Source organism: Sciurus carolinensis, chromosome X (genome assembly GCF_902686445.1).
Source record: "Sciurus carolinensis chromosome X, mSciCar1.2, whole genome shotgun sequence".
Classification (NCBI taxonomy): Eukaryota; Metazoa; Chordata; class Mammalia; order Rodentia; family Sciuridae; genus Sciurus; species Sciurus carolinensis.
Genome location: NC_062232.1, coordinates 114,324,351 through 114,339,225, shown reverse-complemented (window position 1 = coordinate 114,339,225; position 14,875 = coordinate 114,324,351). Strand labels below are relative to the sequence as shown.

The following is a 14,875-nucleotide window of genomic DNA, read 5'->3' as shown; positions in this document are numbered from 1 at the left end:
AGCACCTGTTTTTCAAGTCTTTTGGAAACGTATGTAGGCATGGAATTGCTGGGTCATATGGCAACCCATAATTGTCATAAGCCAATATTTAGCTTTTAGAAAAAGTATAAAAATGTTTGCCCCAGGAGATTTACCATTTATTTTCTTGGCAGCAGTGTATGATGATTCCAATTTCTCCCCATCTTCATCAACACTTGTTGTTTTCATTTTTAAAATTATGGTCATTTTAGTAGGTGTGAACTTCTACTTTGTTGTGATTTTGATTTGTTTATCCCCAATGACTAAAGATTTTGAGCATCTTTCATGTTTGTCAGTTGTATATATTCACTGGTGTTTTCCTCATCTCCTTTGCCTGTAATTCATAGGGTCATCTTTTTGTTGTTGAGTTGAAAGAGTTTTCTAAATATTATAGATGCTTGATCCTTATCACATGTATGCATTTCCAGTATTTTCTCCCACCCTGTGGATTGTCTTTTCATTCTCTTGATACAAAAATGTATCAACTTTTTTGATGCAAAAAATGTTTCTAACTTTGATAAAATCAAATTATATCCATTTTTCTGTTGTTGCTTGGGCTTTAAAATATTTTTAGTTGTAGGTGAACACTATAACTTTATTTTATTCATTTATTTTTATGTGGTGCTGAGAATCAAACCCAGTGCCTCACACATGGTAGGCAAGTGCTCTACCACTGAGTTACAACCCCAGCCCTGTTGCTTTGGCTTTGATGTCCTAAGAAATCATTGCCAAATTCAAGGTCATGGAGGTTTACTTCAAAGTTTTCATACTAAGAGTTTTATGGTTTCAGTTCTAATATTTAGGTATTGATCCATTTTAGGTTTTGTGTATAATGAGTTAAATGTCCAACTGCTCTTTTTGATTTTTAGCTTGACTCTCCTTTAATTAAAGAAGGTACTTTTTCAATATTTTACAATTTGTTTTTACTTGTTTAGTGTGCTAACATATGATCAACCTAGAGAATCCATGAGTTTAGAAAAATGAGTAATTGATTGTTGTTGAGTGGCTTGTTCTACAGGTGTCTATTAGATACAATTGGTTATAGTACTGTTCAAGTTCTCTATTTCTTTATTCTTTTCTCACTAGTTGTTCTATCCATTATTGAAGTTTCTAACTATTATAGAACAGTGTATTTCTCCCTTCAATCTGTCAATTTTTGCTTCATTTATTCTGACACACTTTGGGGTACATGTTTATAATTTTTACATGTTCTTGATGGATTATTTATCACTATATAACATCCCTTTTGTCTCTTTTAACAATTTTTGACTTCAAGTTTTTTTTTCTGATATTAGTATGGCCACTCATCTCACTTTTAGTTAGTTTGCATGGAATATTTTGTTTTTATCCTTTCAGTTTCTGTCTACTTGTGGCTTCAAATCTACAGTGAGTCTCACACTCCATAATTCGTCCATTTAAAGTATATGATTCAATGCATTTTGGTAGATTATATTATTAACTTAAAAATTATAGTTAAAATATATAATAATATTTGCTATTTTAACCAATTTTAAGTGTACAATTCACTACCTTTAATTACATTCACAATGCTATGGAACCATCACCAATATCTATTCCGAAAACTTTTTCATCACTCAAGCAGAAATTATGCAACCTAAGCAATACTTTACATTATCTCCTTCCCATGGCCCTAATCAAAACCCCTTTCTCGTAGGGAAAGTGTACTAGTAATGAACTGCCTTTTTTGTTTTTCTGATAATGTCTTAATTTCTCCTTCATTTGTGAAGATTACTTCAGTCTGAGACAGACTTCTTGGTTGAGTTTTTTTGTTGTTGTTTTGCAGTGCTAGGAATCAAACCTGGGCCTCATCATGTTAGGCAAGTGCTTTACCATTGAGGTACACATTCAGTCTCCTTTTAGAATTTTAAACATCTTTATATTGCCTTCTGACCTCCCACACTTCTGATGAGAAATCAGCTGCTAATATTGGTGTGGATCTCTTGGTGTGACAAGTGTTTTATCTCTGTCTCCCTTTAGGAGTCTTTATCTTTGAGCATTTTGATTTTAATTTCTCTCAGTTTATCTCCATTACAGTTCTTTGAGCTTGTTGGGTATATGGATTCATATCTATTATTAAACTTGGGAGTTTGAGGCCAACATTTACCCCTTTATTCTTTCCAGGGATCCTATGTTATGCTTGATGATGTCACTTAGGCTAAGGGTAAGTTTCTTAGGTTCTATTTGTTTTTAAAATTCTTTTCCTTTTGCTCCTCACACTGGATAATTTCAATCATCCTATCTTCATATTCAGTCTTTCTTCTGTCTGCTCATATCAGCTGCAGAACCCTTTGAGGGAATTTTCCATCTCAACTATTGTGTATTCCAGGTCCATAATTTCTATTTGGTTCTCTTTATTCATATTCTCTTTGTTCCTACATCATTCTCCTGGTTGTTTGGTTCTTTACCCAGGGTTTCCCTTAGTTCTTTGATCATACTGAAGGCAGTAAAGACATTTGTTTAAATTATTTGTTTATTGAGTTCAATTCCTATGCCTTCTGAGGGATACTTTGTGTTAATTTCCTCCTCTTCCCCAGTATTGGTCCATACTTTGTTTCTCTGCAAACCTCATATTTTTTATTGAAATTTGGACATTTCGAATATTATGATATGATGACTCTGGAAATTCTGACTCATCCCAGGATTTATTGTTTACTTGTGGGTTATTTTGTCTTATTTATTAACTTCTCTGAACTATTTTAATGACTGTAATCTTTGTCATGTATAGTCTCTGAAGTCTTTGTTCCCATAACTTGAGTTAGCTAGTAATTCAACAGATTTCCTCAAGTGCCTGGAATAAAAAGAAAAAAAAAATACTCTCCAGGTGATAGTAGATTGGCTATCTATTGAGATGCTTCTTTAACACTTAAACAGGCTGTTTACAACTTTGCCTTACCTTAGCCTTTGTTTCCTGCTTGTCTAAAGATCAGAAAGAGATGAAATCTGATGGTTCTCTCAGGTCTTTTGCAGACAGGAGTCCTGACTGTTGGCATGCATACCGTTTCCTAGATTTCCAGGTATACATGGGAGAATTTTAAAGTCCTAATTCTCCAAAGTGTCTTACGCCCCAGCTTCTCCTTCCAACCATTTGGGCATATTGTTTGCTGCAACTTGTTCATCTGCCTTGAAATATTTTTGAGAAATATCCTCCACATAGCTGCTGAGAGACTTTGAAGTTACGTGAAACAAAGGCAATTAATCCCCTTTTGTCAGTACAGGGAGCCCTCCAGATAGGTGCAAACATACAAACACAATTGCTTGGGAATATGGTCCATTCACTGCCTCCAGAAACAGGAACCCATACTTGGAATGCACACTGCCATCTTAAAAATCCATGGAGGGGTATGGACAAAGGTAAACCAAAGTGCTACAGAGCTCACCTAACATGTTCAATGGTTTTTCTCATGATATACCATTTGCTTGGTTGCTGTAAACTTTTGACTTATATTCCAGAAATCCAATAAACTTGATTCTGACAGTTTTTCCTCTTTAGTGTTTCTTGGGAAGGACTGGTCTCCCCTGTACTTCACTAACATCATTCAGTCCTGTGAGTGATATTTGGAAGCTTAAAGCCTTATGTTAACATCTTCTTAGTTGTTTAATAATATACACATTTTCTGAAAACAACAAATCAGAAGAAACACACCACTAGACACTTCTCTATCATCAATAAACTGTGAAAATCAATAAAATGATTTATTTTATATATGCAAAGTCAAAATCTCTTTGAATACTTAAATTTTTACAAATAATACAAACATAGCAATACTGTTCCATATAAACTTTTGTATAAACATTAAAAGAAACATACACATTATTTTTTTCTTTTAGTGCTTCCAAAGCACATAAGTCCACCTAAAGACGTTCCTTTGTCACATGCAAGAACAAAAGCCAGAGCACAGGACAGACTCAGGTGCACTTTGTAATGTCTTTAGACAAAATAGAAGAGAGTTGGAGGTAGATTGTTTGGTGACTCTCCCTGCCCCTTCCCACAGAGAAATAAGTTACCCAAATAGCAGCTTCTTACTCTTTGATTCAAACTTTCCTGAATATTGCATGGTTTAAAAGGCACAACTAGGAATTGTTGAAAGTTCTGTTCAGCACACACAAGATTAACACTTGGATTCTGTATGCTTATTCTTTCTAAAATATATTGTAAGACCATCAAGTGGTCTTCCACTTGCAGGTAGCCCCTCATCACTCTGAAAATGCCTGAAATGGCAAAGTTTAAATGAGTGATCCCTTATTACCTGTAGTAGGGGCAGGAGGTTTTTATGAATTTAGCCTGCTGAATTAACAACACCACCTTCCTCTAATTGGGGAAATCAACAAGAAAATTTAAAAATTGATGATTTCCACAAAACTTTTTAAGGCAAATGTCCAGCTTTTACTGTCAGATAAACATAAACTTTAAAAGCTTCACCACTTTTTCTTAGACTCTTGGAGGCTTCAACAATATCCTGTCCAGTCTTACAGCTCAGAAATCTTGTCTTGTTTTTAGTTGTCTTTGTATTAACACTGTGGTCTGCTGTTAATGTGATTCACATTGTTGAGAAGGTGATGGGAATCTATTTTTTCTAGTACCTTCTCAAGGTGCTGAATTAAGACTCGTCTTTTAAACCTGAAAAAACAAGAAAACTTTATTAACCAGATGATACTTAGAAGCACTTATGGTGTGCAAGGTACTGAATGGGATACAAAGTACAACTTGCAATCTATAGGGGAATATACAATTTGTCCTCCCAGGAAGATATGGCTTACAAATACAATGAGTGCCAACTGAAGGCCCAAGCTCACATTAGTCTAGAGGAATGAATGAGGTAGATGCAGATAAAATCAATATAAATACCTCTAGAGACAGCCTTAACTATGACTTAGGACCACAGTGTGAAAAAATCAAGGCAAAGCTTATCCTCTGTTTTGCATTGAGCCCTGCTGCTAAAACAAAACAAGACATACTCTGAAGAGTTTTTGTTTATACCAACCTTGCAGCTTCCTTGATGGTAAATTCAACAAACTGCTTCTTTATCTCCAGAGGTCCTTGCACTTTTTCAAGTAAAATGAAGATTCTTTCATAGTCTGAAGAGATTTAAACAGCTTTAGTATTTTTTTTATTAAATTTTTAAAAATTTTTGCAGACTGCATTTTGATTCATTGTACACAAATGGGGTACAACTCTTCATTTCTATGTACACAATGTAAAGTCACACCATTCATGTAATCATAAATATACATAGGGTAATAAAAATATGAATGAGATATAAAATTGAATCATCATTCATCCTCAGTAATCATTCTTCATGGGTAGAAAGTTAGATATAGTTTAAACACTCAAATGAAAACATCTGCTTGTATCTATTAAGGAAACTCTTGCAAATACTACCCAATGGGGAAGGCTGAAAAATGGCTGCCCAAAGCTTCCCTAATCCCTGGAGCTTATGAAGGTGTTACCTTATATGTTACCTACTAAAACTTATTTGCAGATAAAATTAAGTCAAGGATGTTGAGATGGGGAGATCATCAGGTTTTTATGTGCAGGTCCAATGTAATCATTCAAGGATCCTTATAAGATGGAACAATAAATGTCAGAGAGAAAAAAGATGGAAGGACAGTAGTGGTTAGAGAGGAGAAAAAGTGCTAATGCTGTTGACTCAAACATGGGAGAAGGAGCTAAGAACCAAGGAATACAGGCAGTCTTTGGAAGCTGGAAAAGACTCTTCCTAGAGCCCTCTGAACACTGGTCTGTCAAGACCTTCATATAAACCCAGTGAAAGTGTCTTCAGAATTCTGACTTCTAAAACTATCAGATAATATATTTGTGTTCTTTTAAACAACTCAAATGGTACATGATGTGTGTAATAAACACAACAATAATTGGTTATAGCAGCAAAAGGGAACTATTACAAGAAGCAATGAGAAAGGTGATTGTATCTTTTTAGTTAAAGTCAGAAGGAATTGTATTAAATTATATGAGAACCCAGTGTTGCCCAAAATGCACATCAGAGGTAGGTTGAATCTTTTTTGAACCATAGAATGAAAGGTACCTCTTTTTTTACTGTTATATTATTGATAGATATTCCTACTTACTTCGTCCAAACTTTCGAACTTCTTTCATTAATTGATGTTTTATATCAGCATTGATTCCCTGTGCCATTGCAGGAGTGATATGCAATGTATTTGGTGCAGTTCCCAGAGAAGATACTACTGCAGTTTTTTGGTCATCTACAGAGAGATTGCAGTTTGGGGTTCCTCCTATAAGTACGTTATTACCAGGTTTGTGAAACGGTCCATCTCTCCTGAGACCAGTGAAGTCATCAGACAGAGAATTCAATTGGCTGGGTGGAACACCACCTCCCATTGTGTTCATAAGCTCTGCTGAAGCAGATTTTGATAAGAAGCCATCAGGTGGGGTTTGTCCATATTCCATATTCTCTTCATGCACATCATGAATGACAGTAGCATCTGGAAAGCAATTTAAGAATTTGAGCTATGAGGTGGGTGCATTATGTCAATCCCACAGATATAGTCCTGTGCTCCTCAGTTTCAAGGAAGTTATTAATTTCATAAAGCAGGAAGATATACGAGGTGGAGATCTGAGACCCTCACACTGAGCTCAAGAAAATAAAACAACACTACCATCTTCTTCACGCTTGCTTCTATGAAAACATCAAAACTGAGATAGTACAACTAACAAATATTTGGAAGTCCCTGGAACTCATGGTTTAGTGTCGGACTGTTACTCTTTACAAGGTGAAAAACACCAATCTCACTTGATGTCATGACTTCTCAAAGTCACATATAAACTGCCATGCATTACCTGAGCTACCTGAGTTACCTGAGCTTTAAGCCAGGTAACATGAATAGACCATTCTGCCTCCTTTCTACATCAAATATTCTGAGAAAATGCACTGGGGCTGAACACTCTTCTCTACTACATCACCCAAATCCCTATCTATATATGATTTTCCTTATCTTTCCCTTCTGTGTCAAAGTCAGGTTTCTTTTTACTCCAAGCCTGACACTTCTATATCTTTTACTCATCTTTTGCTGTCCCAAGAGCTGTTGATCAGCAGTGAAGACGACAGACAGAAAATGTCCCTGCCCTGATGGAACCTGCAGTGTGATGGGAAGTCAGACAGGAAGTGCATGGCGAGCCCCAAAGCCATCCCAGCTGCACTGCTGTGGGGAAGAAGTGAGCAGGGGAATGAGAGGGAGCAGCAGAGGGAGCCTGCAGGGCTGAGGGTGGTGGCGGGGCCTTCTGGGTGGTGTCCTCTGAGCAGAGCCTGAGGAGGAGACAGAGCAGGCTCGTACAGATGCAGAGGGACAGAGCCAGGCTGCAGTGGGGGTGAGGGTAAGGGTCACAGGGGGGACCTGCTGAGGACCATGGAGTGGAGGACAGAGGCAGAGAGAGAGGAGCAGGCCACAGGCACCCAGGGGAGGCTGTGCAGAGCCCGTGGCCCACAGTCAGGATGTGAGGCTGTGTTCTGAGTGCTTGGGAAAGTGGAGGACACACTTCCAGGGTGGACATGGCTTGGGCCCATTGAATGGGCTGACACCATCACTCTCACTGCAGGATCAGGAGTGAGTTAGGAGCAAGGATGTGAATCATAGCCTGACCACTGTGGTGCTCGCTTATAATGCCAGCAACTCCAGAAACTGAGGCAGGAGGATCATGAGTTCAAAATCAGCCTTAGCAACTTAGTGAGGCCCTAAGCAACTTAGCAAGACCCTGTTTCTAAAAATAAAATATAATAAGGGCTGGGGATGTGGCTCAGTGGTTAAGTGCCCCTGAGTTCAATCCCAAGTACAAACAAAACAAAACAAAACAAAACAAACAAACCCAAGAATGGGAATCAGGGAGGTCAGAAAAGAAGTTATCATAGTAGCTTGGTGAGAGATCATGGTAGTATAGACTCATGGGATACAAAGAGATGGTAGTGTACAGGGACTATATTGAATGTCAAGTTTCCTGGACTTACTAAATGGATGGACGTAAGAAAAGAATAAAATAATAATCATGGTGACTCTGAAGTTTGTCACCTGAACCACTGAGTAAATAATTGTGCCAGGGGGGTGCAGGATACTGCTCTTGAGAGTGAACTGTGCCCAATTCTTCCTGACTCTGATTCAATAGTCTCAGATTGCTATTCTGGCATTAATAATATTAGCATTATTTACTCTAGAGAAATCTGCAAATGCTATAGGCTAGAGTTTCTCTGCCATCCCAATCCCCACAGATACTGTAGATTTACCAGCCTGCCACTGGATGATGTCATTAATTGCCATGCATAAGGATGTCAGTAGAGTTATTTTGGAGAGGGGCAAGATTGGGAGCCTAGTTGAAACACATGCAACCTATTGAATTTTTTTTTAATATTAATATATGTGTATATATATTTTAGTTGAGGATAGACCTTTATTTTTATTCATTTATTTATATGTGTGCTGAGGATCGAACCCAGTGCCTCACACATGCTAGGCAAGTGCTCTACCACTGAGCCACAACCCAGCCCCCCACTGAGTTTTATATGTCTATTAGACACCTAAGTGAAGATGCCATGTCCATGATTAAATGAGAATCTGGAGCTACGGAGCAAGTTGTAGACTAGAGGTATAAATATTGAAGTTGTTAAAATATAAATCAAATTTATATCCCCAAGACTGCATGGGATCAACCAGGGAGAAAACACAGTGAGGAGAGGGTGCCCTGGAATTGGACTTTGGGGCCCTCTAATTTCTAGAGGTGGGAAAGAATGGGGGAAAAAACAGAAAACAGAGGATGATTTTTAAAGGGAAAAGGAAACTAGATATCTGGGAATCCATGAAGGTCTTCATAGAGAAGGGAGGGGTCAACTGTGTCAAATGCTGTTGAGAAGTAATGACAAGGTGCAGCAGACACTGGTGAGCCTGAGAAGGGTTTCAGTGGGGTCAAGGAGGCAGAGCCCAGGCTGCGCTTGGTTAGAGCATGAACAGGAGGTGATAGTACAGGGAGCAAGTGCAGATTCACCCTCTTAGCCCATTTGCTCCAACTGCCTTAGAAACCTACTTTGTCACAACTCTTGAAGCTGCTCCAAATGATTGCAACAAACATGCCCATAACTCTCCATCTCTCCATTAGTTACTGTATTTACTTACTTGGTAGGTTATGAATTAATTAGTAATTACTATGTTAATACCATGTGTTAATCACCATGTTACTATGAATCTCTTCTCCTCATATACCCAAAGATCCTTGAAACATGTTGTCTGCTCCCCACGGGGCCTTTTGTACCTACCACATAGATGGTTTAATAAATGACTTACTTAATGAACAAAAACTAAGCACAAAAAAAGGAATACAAAGGAAAATAAAACTGTTTAGTGTCTTAGTCCTCTAGGAGTCATAAGGAAATCACAACCACTACTCTATACCTGGATGTACAAGGGTGGGTTTTATGAGGTTTGTATAAGATGGGAACCACGAAGCTGAGAGTGGTCCCTTTCCGCCCACATGGTTAGTTACAGTAGGCGGTGTTTGTGGTTTCCTCAACTGCAGGGACATACTCCGCCTTCTCTTAGATGACATAGGACTGTTGAATTCTCCAGGACGTTTCACTTTGTTCTGTGGCCCTGCTACAAACTCATCTGCTTCATCAATCATCATTCCCTAAAAAACATTAACAAACATATTCCATTAAAGACAAAAATTCCACTATCGAAAAACTGCAAACACTTGTCTTATGCATATAAAATCAATCAATTGCACATTACATTACTTTACATAAGTATAAACACAGGCCAAATATTTATCAACTTTGTTCTCAATAAATGGCACTCAAGGGGGCTGTGGTTGTAGCTCAGTAGCAGAGCACTAGCCTAGCATGTGTAAGGCACTGGGTTCGATCCCAGCACCACATAAAGATAAATAAAAAAAATAAAGGTAATATGTCCATCTACAACTAAAATATTTTTAAAAAATAATAATTCTAAGAAAAAAAAGAGAAAATGGCACTTAGACTCTAATTCAGTCTAAGTGGAACAAGGAGGAAATTAACATACAAGGTGTTGTCCAGGGCCAAATATGCTAGGATAATGATTAATCAGATAGCTTCAGGAATGACCAGCTCTGATCAACCAGAATGGGAAAAAACCATAGTTTTGGAGAAGTATCAACCACTTTGCATAACCCCTGGTAGGGGAAGTAAGTTCTCCTTTCGGTGCTTTTGTGCTTTAAATTCATCATTAAGAAACACTGATTGTCACTATACAAAATGCTACGATTATTGAAAGCAGATAGATGAGAAAAATGTAATTCCTCCACTACAAATTCAAATTTGAATTCAAATATGTTCTCCTTGGTGCTGGAAAAGGAGTGAGGAGGCTTTTTGCTCTTAGGGGGTAGATGAAGGATGAGAGTCAGCAATATAGAAGGCTAACACAAGAGTATATACCCTATTATTTGAACAAAATCATGAAAAATGACTTTTCCAAAGGACCCCCCCTATATACTATACTGGAAGGGGAAAACACTTTCACTGAGCATTTATTACATGCTTAGTAATGGTCTAAACAGTGTACATGTTCTAACTTGCTTAATATTCCATCGAGCTCTGCAAGTTAGGTGCAATTATTATTCCAAATGCTACGGTAAGGAAACCAAGGTACAGAAAGATAAAACACTCTTCAATTAATTAAGCATTGCAATGAGGTGGAATACCTTAACTCCAGTTTTGTTATAAAAAGGATTACTGCCTGGTCTGTCCCTTAATAGCAGTGGTCTCCTCCATGAGTACAAACATAATCTCATTTGTTTTCAAGCTAAAATGGTCAAGTCAATACATCATATATATATATATATATATATATATATATATATATATATATACCACATTTAGATCTCTAGTATGAAAATTCCAAAAACTGATATCACCTAATACTTCATATTTCAAGGGGCACTCTCATCATCATCTACTCAGAGCACTGCTGATCTGATTCATGGAATTAGAGGAAATAATTGGTAATCCCAATATGAAAGAAATTAATGTGTGATGGTATAACTGAATATAGACTCTGGAGCCAGAAAGATGTGGGTTCAAATCCTAGCTCTTATGAGTTATGTCACACTGCTTTGATGTTTGACAATATAAACCTTGGGGCAGACAGTAGTGTTCACCTTACAAAATGGTTGTAGGCATTAAAATGTAATCATTGAAGACACCAGCTCCTACTAGATACTCAAAAAATTGCAGCTGTTATTTTACTCACTCAACACATTCTTGCATCAGGAGTCTCCCACTTCCATCCACAGAGTCCTGGTGTCACATTTTATCTCTCGCTTATATTCATATTACCAAAAAGAAGAGAATTACAGCACTATCACAATTTAGACACAAATATAAATAGGCATCCTACCTTCTTATCTTGTTTAAATGGATTGCCAAAAGTATGCAGTCTTTTTGGTTGATCTGGATCAATCTCTCGTAGTGGGGAGGCCACTGTCTTTAGATATTCCTGATAGTTACCCATTTGTGCAACTGGAACACTATGAAGGGAATCTGTAAAAATCACCAGCAATGAAACTGATGTTATACAATTGGAGTGACTTTTGAGATGACATGATCAGCATCAGGTTCAACAATGTGCATCTTGGCATCAAATAAAGTCTAAAATCTTGACTCTGGCATTCTGGGATTTTGAATCATCTCTCTCTTCATTACAATCGTTATTTAGTCTACTATTACTACTGCCTTCAGGCTCATGTCTTCAGGACCAGAACAACTCCCTTACCTTCAAACCAGGTTTAAAAATGGGCTGACCTTCTATTCTTCCAGTGGGTTAACAAAGGGGAATCAAGGGAAGGAAGTGGGGAGGGAATAAGAAAGACAGCAGAATGAAATGGACATAAATTTCCTATGTTGATAAATGCATATACCACAGTGAAACTCCACATCATGTACAACCACAAGAATGGGATCCTAATTAGAATATGTTATACTCCATGTATGTATAATATATCAAAATATACTCTACTGTCATATATGTCTAAAAAGAACAAATTTAAAAAAAAAAGAATGGACTGACCTGCTTCATACCTTCCACCCCAACCCAAAACACTACAATTCTGTTCCATTTGTAAGATCTTAGATCCCATGCCATTCTCTTATCATACAGAGAATCTTGGTTAGTGGGCCATAACCTCTGAGGATTTAGTTAAATGTGTATGCTATCTTTCTAGAAAAGTCCCCTTACACAAAATTTTTTGAGAGATTTCAGAGGATTGGCCAAGGTAAGATTTGATGATTTTACTGAATTGGTGAATCCATTTAAATTAAACAAAATTGAGTAAAGGGAAATTGCAAACAGCCATAATTCTCTAGTTCATTACTATTGAGTTCATCACTGTTATAGAAATGAGGTATTCTCTTTATCACAGTAGGCTGGGTGGTAGAGTTATGGGTGTACAGATTGGGGAATCTGACATACCTAGGTTCTGTCACTTTGAGCTACACCTGGACAAACTACAAAAATTCTCAGTGTCAATTTCAATGCCTATTTTATCGGCATAAACATACTGTCTGTTGGGGTTTAGGTAAAGCATGGTGAGTGTGGTGTGTGTGCTGATTAATGCACGCTTGCCTTTAAACTTGAAAAATAAATTGTGCCTGAGGAGATGTAGGGATGCCACGAATACAGGCACTTGAAACATTAAACAAACTATTACAACATAAACTACTCATAATGAGATAGACACATTCGTAAAAGTCATGCCTGGCATTTTCCTAGTGAAAATTACTCCACTGTTCCATTTACCTTCATCTTGTCCAACAATAAACCTGTGTGTTTTCAGCAGATTGGATCTCATTCTGGTCAACTGGTCCAAAAGACCTCTGCGTGGAATATCATAAGCATTTCTGTATGTCTGAGGTTTCAAATCCTGTTTGAAATGAAACAATTTCAATTACTCCTGAGAAATGTAATACCTAACCCTCTTAAAATCTTTTCGAAGAGAGCTATATTTAACTAACTATGGTAGAATTTTCACAGTGGAAAATTTCCATTTGTTGTACTGATTATTCTAAGACACCCGCCAAACTATTAAAGCCACTAGAAATATTCCTCAAGTATTTCATTTTAAATTCCAAACCCTGGGATTTATTCCTGTGGCCACCTTGAAGGACCACTGCTTGTAATCTAGACATACTCTTTTGGCAGCCATAGAGGTGGGCTGCTGGAATCCCCCACAAGACAGCAATGGCTGACTCTGCAGGGATTACAGTGAGCTGAGTTCAGCTGTAGTGCCTTAGGCAACTGTTGCAGCATTGATCTGAGGTCCTGCTCCTCCTAAGAATGGGGGAAATGATAGGGCCTGACCAGTTCTGCCAGTGGACCTCCTCATGGGAAAACCTGACACCAGAGGTCCCCATTGGACTGGCCTAGACTTTCTCCAAGCTGCTCCAAATATCTGAGTCTCTTTGTTCCTAGTCCTCCTTCCTGCCCACTCCTCTCACAGGTGCTAGAGCAGCATGACAGCCTACAGGATCTCATGGGTGTTATTTCCCAAACATTTCTTGTACATTTAATCCCATCTTGGCTTCTGTTGGCAGGAGAATTCCTAAACTGTTCTATTAATAACTACTAACTTCAAAATAAGACTGTCATTATCTCAAAACTAAAGCAATGTGAATAACATAAATGTATCAGACAAGTTCAAACAAATACAATCTCTTTATGTCACAATTTACCTTGTTTAAGAGCCCTACTTGGAAGCCAGCAAATTCTTTGGTATTCAATTCTGTCAGTCTCAGTGCAGTTTCCCCTGTGATTTCTTTCAATAGTTTTCTAAAACTCTTATTGTGCGCCAAGGACATACCACCTCCAGAATGATTTTTCACTTTGATACCAATTTCCTGGGGAGGTTTCTTCCCCACTGATGCTAATATTCGTTCTGACTCTAGTTTGGTCTAAAATGAAAGTACATAGTATGTTATGAAAACATCTACCTTATCGCTGTCATTTTTACTACTTAAGAAAGATAATACTTTAAGAACCTCACAGAACAATTTCAATTGCAAATCACAGAAAAACAGAAAATTAAACATTTTCCTGTGCTTCTCTGTACTACCACAGCGAACAAAGAGGGGGCTGGAAAGGCAAATAATACATTTTGTCTCCTGTCTATTGTCAAAATTATGGTTGAATTGTGGAGAGAATGAGACCGTGGGTAAGAATTTCATTCATAGTCATTTAAAAGCACATTTTGTTACTATAAAATCTAGTCTATATCAACATATTTGTTTCAGACCCAGACATAAAGGTTTAAGAATCGGTATTTACACATGTAAATTAGTGCTAAAATTCAGATTATATAGACTGGCATTATATCTAAAAATTAAACTGTTTATTTTTAATATTGGACTATATAAAAAAGTCTTATAAGGGAATGATTAATTTAACAAATGTTACCAAACTAAAAATTTATAACAAGTTCTCAACAAGCTTTTCACTAATGTAAAATGAAAAATCCTTTTAATAGACATTATTATACTATATTGGTTAATTTTTCTTGAGAATGCATTGCAGCAAGATATTTGACATATTTTGTGCTCTATATACATCTGAGATAGTTCAAGGAACACTGGTGACATAGTTATTCAAGTAGTAATTAAGTTAGTAATTAGAGATATTATAAATTATTTATGATATCTTTCTCTCTAAAAGATAAAATTCTACTAATATCCATTAAGCCCCCAAATAATTTTGGATTTATTTTGGTTTGGTCATGGATAATTTTTGATTTTCCCTAATAGTTGGAATTCAGTCTATGTTTATTAGCTCTAAAAAATTCTTAAGTCATGAAATA

The 14,875-nt window shown here is 37.1% G+C and overlaps 1 protein-coding gene across 5 annotated transcripts in view; it reads right to left on the bottom strand.

The window, feature by feature from the left end:
- Positions 1 to 3,697: 3,697 nt before the first annotated feature.
- Positions 3,698 to 14,875, bottom strand: part of LOC124972123 (integrator complex subunit 6-like) — a 71,084-nt gene continuing 59,906 nt past the window's right edge. For 2 of the 5 annotated variants that reach the window (XM_047536346.1, XM_047536347.1), the window contains 7 exons: positions 13,758 to 13,976; positions 12,826 to 12,949; positions 11,428 to 11,570; positions 9,448 to 9,682; positions 6,124 to 6,498; positions 5,022 to 5,115; positions 3,698 to 4,657 (listed from right to left, as the gene is read on the bottom strand). In XM_047536346.1, the coding sequence (XP_047392302.1) occupies positions 4,549 to 4,657; positions 5,022 to 5,115; positions 6,124 to 6,498; positions 9,448 to 9,682; positions 11,428 to 11,570; positions 12,826 to 12,949; positions 13,758 to 13,976 (1,299 nt within the window). In that variant the 3' untranslated portion in view covers positions 3,698 to 4,548. Of the gene's footprint in view, positions 4,658 to 5,021; positions 5,116 to 6,123; positions 6,499 to 9,447; positions 9,683 to 11,427; positions 11,571 to 12,825; positions 12,950 to 13,757; positions 13,977 to 14,875 lie in introns of those variants that run through there. The other 3 variants (XM_047536348.1, XM_047536350.1, XM_047536351.1) reach the window with 2 other exon arrangements.